The sequence below is a fragment of the Sinocyclocheilus grahami genome, unplaced genomic scaffold, assembly GCF_001515645.1.
Source record: "Sinocyclocheilus grahami isolate Dianchi unplaced genomic scaffold, SAMN03320097.WGS_v1.1 scaffold996.1, whole genome shotgun sequence".
NCBI classification, from domain to species: Eukaryota; Metazoa; Chordata; class Actinopteri; order Cypriniformes; family Cyprinidae; genus Sinocyclocheilus; species Sinocyclocheilus grahami.
The window spans coordinates 276,385-282,147 of NW_015506175.1; the positions used below are offsets into that span (position 1 = coordinate 276,385).

At 41.3% G+C, this 5,763-nt stretch overlaps 1 protein-coding gene across 1 annotated transcript in view; it reads right to left on the reverse strand.

The window, feature by feature from the left end:
• LOC107565362 (zinc finger and BTB domain-containing protein 7B-like) overlaps positions 1-5,763 on the reverse strand; it is a 6,989-nt gene continuing 1,226 nt past the window's right edge. Inside the window, exons 2-3 of the mRNA XM_016250578.1 lie at positions 1,557-1,974; positions 1-618 (exon numbers count right to left, since the gene is read on the reverse strand). Coding sequence (XP_016106064.1) covers positions 143-618; positions 1,557-1,968 — 888 coding nt within the window. The 5' untranslated portion in view covers positions 1,969-1,974 and the 3' untranslated portion in view covers positions 1-142. The remainder of the gene's footprint in view (positions 619-1,556; positions 1,975-5,763) is intronic.

Below are 5,763 nucleotides of genomic sequence, written 5' to 3' on the forward strand. Positions count from 1 at the left end.
AATCACTGTTAGTGTATTAAGTACAAAATTAGTGCGCGGAAATAGAGCACTTTGAGTACATTATTATGGAAGTGCACTTTTTTTCACCTGGGGACTCAACACTCACACACACACACACACACACACACACAGGTAGGCATGGTCACTCTTCCTCCTCCCCAGCAGCATCCTGCTCCTCCTCCTCCTCCTCCTCCTCCCAGGTTCGATGCGTGACCGATGCGCTTCCATGCGGAGACGCGCCTCCTTCGGCTTTCTCCAGGGTTTTTCCCGCCGGCGCGGCGACCGCCCGCCACAGCAGCTCCGGATAGGGCATGCGGGCCCCCGGCAGCAGGGGGACGGGGATGCCGTGGCCCTCCAGGATCTGGACGAAGGACCCGCTGTGTTGGGGGCCGGTGGGGCGGCGCGGGCGGCGCGTGCGGAGCTCCAGGCAGCTGTGGCCCTTCCTGTGGCGCTGCAGATGGTCCTCGCGGGCGAAAGCCTTGTGGCACAGCGGACACTCGAAGGGCCGGTCCCCGCTGTGCAGCGAGAGATGGTTCTTCAGGTCGTAGGAGTGCAGGAACCGCGCGGGGCAGCTGGGACACGGATACGGCCGCTCGCCCGTGTGCTTCCGCATGTAATATTGTGATTAGTGGAGGAAAAGATGCAGCATTGCTGGGTGATTTTGTTTTGGAACCTCAGAAAACTTTAACTTGATTTTTCTTCAAACGGCTGTAGCTCAGTAATTTTTCCTCACAAATGTAGACTCATTTTGGTCACAAATGTAAAACCTTGGCTAGACCGGACCGTACCGTGTGAAGCGGACGCCGCAGGCCGAGCACTGGAATGGTTTCTCTCCCGTGTGTGTCCTCATGTGCCGCGGCAGGAACTTTGTGATAATTCTAAATGCATTTTAATAGACTGAATCATGCAGTGAAAGACCGCACTCTAAATACACACGCGCACTAGTAGTCGTGTATGCGTGCACTCCTTAGGTGTGTTTTGTTTGGTTTTTGTGATTTACTCAAATCGCACATCGTTAAAACAACAATTACGATATTAATCACAGACAATATATATAGCACACCCCTAGTTTTAATGAAAATTAAAATATGTGTCCCTGCAGCACAAAAGCAGTGTTAAGTCGCTGGGGGATATTTGTAGCAATAGCCAACAATACATTGTATGGGTCACAATTATACATTTCTCTTTTATGCCAAAAATCATTAGGATATTAAGTAAAGATCATGTTCCATGAAGATATTTTGTAAATCTCCTACCGTAAATATATCAAAACTTAATGTTTGATTAGTAATATGCATTGCTAAGAACTTCATTTGGACAACTTTAAAGATAATTTTCTCAATATTTAGATTTTTTTGCACCCTCAGATTCCAGATTTTCAAATAGTTGCATCTCGGCCAAATGTATTATTAATTCAGCTTTCAGATGGTGCATCAATCTCAATTTTAAAAAATTGACCCTTATGACTGGTTTTGTGGTCCCATATGAAAGGTAATATTAACCATGGGGAATTTTATTATGATTTATCGTCAAACCAGTAAAGGTTCCATGCCTACCCGTCTCGCCCAGGATGTCTCGGCATGCGTCGGCCACGCACTGGATCCCCAGCAGCTGTGCGCCCTTCAGGACCTCGCGCATGCCCGAGCTGCGGATGGTCAGTGTGGCGGTGTAGGCGAACTCCAGCAGCGCGGCCAGAGCGTCAGGAGACACACAGTCCAGCTGACAGACACTGCAGCTGTCGCCCACGCCCTCGTCTCCATCCTCGCCCTCCTCCGCCCCGAACAGACGCCGGAAGTACAGGCTGACCGCGGCCATGACGGAGCGGTGCGTGGGGTAGCGTGCGCCATGTGACGTCAGCGTGAGGTCGCAGAGCAGCCCGGTTCGCCGCTGGGCATTGAGACGAGACAGCAGCTCGTTGCTGTGCTCCGGGAAAGGGATCCCGATTAGACCGTCCTCTCCTGGAGACATCGCCACCTGCAGGCAGAGAGAAAGAGCTGTCAACTCACCTTTATTAATATAGCGCTTTTAATAATACAGATTGTGTCAAAGCAGCTTTACAGTATCAAAGGGGTGGTTGATTGCTTTTTTTCTAGGCTTGATTGTGTTTATGAGGTGCAGTGTAACATGACTTAAAGGGATAGTTCACCCAAAAATGAATATTCTGTCATTAATGACTCGCCCTCATGTCGTTCCAAACCCGTAGGAGCTTGGTTCATCTTCAGAACACAAATGAAGATATTTCTGGTGAAATCCGAGCGCTCTCTGAGCCTCCATAGACAGCAAGCATCCGAACACCATCACGACTCAGAAACGTAGCATCGGTAAAATAATCCGTGTCTCATCAGCGGCTCAACTGTAATATTATAAAGCTACGAGAATACTTTGTGCGCAAAGAAAACTAAAATAATGACTTTATTCAACAATTCTTCTCCTCCTCATCCAGTCTGGGAACATTACAGTTACGGATTATATTATCAGAGAATATTCGTTTTCGATTAGAATTGGTTCATTTAAAAATGTAAACACTTCAAGCTTTCTATAGACATGTTTTTCGTGTCTGTGTGTCAAGTATTCGCTAAGTTTCGGTTCATTTTTGTGACGCGTAGAAAGTTGCTCACGGAGACCGAGACGGCAGAAAGTGCACCCTGTTATTTGTTTATTTTACAAAAGCACAATGTTTTGTTGTTATTGTCAGTGTACACAAATAAAAGTAGACCCATTTAAGATTCTATTGATTTTAGTCTTATCTGTATCTGAGTATTTTAGGTTATTTTCTCTGTTATCAGGAAAATGTGAACGCACCGGTGCACAGAGCGTTAAAGACGCTGCATACAATTGTACCTTTAGACGATAGCTTTAGATTTAAAAATTAATATAAATTTTAGAACTATTAAAATTATTTACAGAATGAAATGCAAGTACTTTATAAGTAACTGTAATTAAATTACCTAAAAATTAACAGTAATCCCTTACTTTACTTTTTCAGTGGATAAGTAATTTAATTACAGTAACGCGTTACACACAACACTGGTTGTGTTCGGTCTATGGAGGCTTCATCAGAAATATCTTAATTTGTGTTCTGAAGATGAACGAAGCTCCTACAGGTTTGGGACGACATGAGGGTGAGTCATTAATGACAGAATTTTCATTTTTAGGTGAACTATCCCTTTAATGCTTCGTTTAAAAAAAAGCCTAATTTTTCATATATTTTAGCTTTATTCTACGCCGCTGTCTCCATTGTAATTTGAACGGCTGGTTGACTTCCTGTTTCGATGATACCACTCCCTCCTAAATACACAATGGGCTCTGATTGGTTAGCTGGCCCAGTGTATTGTGATTCGTTAACCGTGTATTGCATGTTGTCCGGAAACGTCAAACCATTACCTAAAGCCGTACAACATAGCCTCGCCCTCTTTGTTGCATGTTCCCAGGGGCAGGGTTTATGTTAATTGCAGGGTTTGTGATGTCACCAACCCGGGAAGAAGCTCCAGTCGTAATTGTAGGCATTAAACAGACTTTTCTTTAAAAGACAATATCTCGGTTTCCATTGAACCTTCAGCGCCGTTACTTTACAGCATATTGTTTATGCTCAAACAGCAACATTACACACTAATTAATGTTAAAAAGGTGAAATCGCAACCAGCCACCCCTTTAAATAGGAAAAACAGTGTGTCAATAATGCAAAAGGACAACAGTAAACACTCAATTTTCAGTTAAAGGCGGTTCATCATTGAATTCAGTGAATTCATATCAACTCTAGTGGAATAATAATAAAACGTGTGGCATAGTCTTTTTGACGCGATCGACCCAAGTTCGAATCCGCCTTTTGCAAAAAAAACATTTTTTCTCCCTTTTCAAATTTCGTATCACATCGGAAAGGTATTTATTTTCAATAAAAATGAAGGAAATCATCGAAAAGTTTAAAATAAAGTATGCTGTAGAGTTAGGGTAGGTCTAGGGAGGGCTTTTTGTCCTAATAAGGTGGCATCCATTTAATAATTTGAATTAAAACGATAAATTTACACTCAATACATCATCATTGCATAATGTTTTATAATTTACAATACTGAGGTGCAAATAATTGCCACTATTTTCAATAAGCAAGCAGAAAATCCTGTCTCAATAGAATCTATTGCTATTTGCACTAATATGCAAATAGCCACTGCCAAAAAAATAATAATCCACGGCAGCATTTCTATGACTTTCCGAATGAGGAAACAAATATAGAGAGAGAGAGATTGTTGGTCGGATAAGAGAAAGATGTCAAATTTGCCGTTGAATTAGAAACACCCACACAAACAGTTTTCTGAAAAAATAAAAAATAAAAAATGCCAAGGTAATATAAAACACAGTATAGTGTTATAAAATGTACATCATTTAAAAAAAAAAGAAAATATAAAAAACTTTGCTAGATTTACAAAGTTATTAACTGTGGAAAAACGTCAGTCTGTGAAAATGGTCCATTGAATACAATGTCATATTAATAATAAATAACAATAACAGCAATTATGATAATAACTCAAATTAAGTGTACTTTAATCAAGTGTACTTTACAACATGTCCGCAACCTGAACAGTTCAAACACTCCCCTCGTCTGCCATTGGTTGGACAAACAGGTCACACTTGACTCACTCAAACTGAATGTAATTCAGAAATGACACCTGTAAATATCAAAGCTAAAATAAATGCTGAAGAAGACAAATCCCAAAAAACTCAATATTTACTGATCAACAAGTCTGATGTTGAATGACTAGTCTAAGACTAGTCTACTAGTCCCTAATCTGTGTGTCGCAATTAATAATCACACACACCTACACCTCTTGCCTTTTACTTCATGTGATGGAGGATTTTAATAAGGGCTTAAACGTCCCACAGGCCTCCTCCCAAACGCACAATGCTAATTTAGGATACACCCAATCCAGCAAGCAGGATCAACGGATCAGAGCGACAGAGAGAGAGACAGAGAACGATAGACAGATAGACATGCCATGAATGTGCATTTGACAGTATATTGTTATGATTTTCATAAGCATTACTGACATTACTATATTTTTATATTCCAGTAGAAGTGCTGAAGTGGTTAGAGACGCTGTGTGTGTGTGTGTGTGTGTGTGTGTGTGTGTGTGTGTGTATGTCTGTGTGCGTGCATTGAGTCTTACTCAGTGTTGGGAAATTACTAACTAAAAGTAACGACATTACAAACTTGACTATATTTTTAGTTGCATGACAAAATAGCTTTCAAAACAAAATAGCTTTTCCAGTAATAAACTTAGTTTCCAACAGGTAGCAATGAATCATCTTGTTAAAAATATTTTGTAAATTATTTTGTGCATAGAAATGTATTTGTTTGTATATTTGGCTTCATATTTAGTTAAATGCTGCTGTTCATGTATTCATGTATTTGTTTTGACATGGTTATGTATATCTTTTTTTTTGCATATATATGTATGCATGCATGCGTGTGTGTGTGTGTGTGTGTGTGTGTGTGCGGGAGATGCATGTGTGTATGTGTGCGTGCATGTGTGCTCTGGGTTGTGTGGGTGGGGTAAACACTATGGGACACAAAAGAACAGGGAGAAATTTTACTTATATTTTCCACTTGAGATTAACATCAGAATCTGCTCAGAAAAGACTTTCCATCTGCTGGAACAGAGACAGAGAGACAGAGAGACAGAGAGAGAGAGAGACAGACAGGAGGAGAGAGAGAGAGAGAGAGAGAGACAGACAGGAGGAGAGAGAGAGAGACAGGAGGAGAAAAAGAGC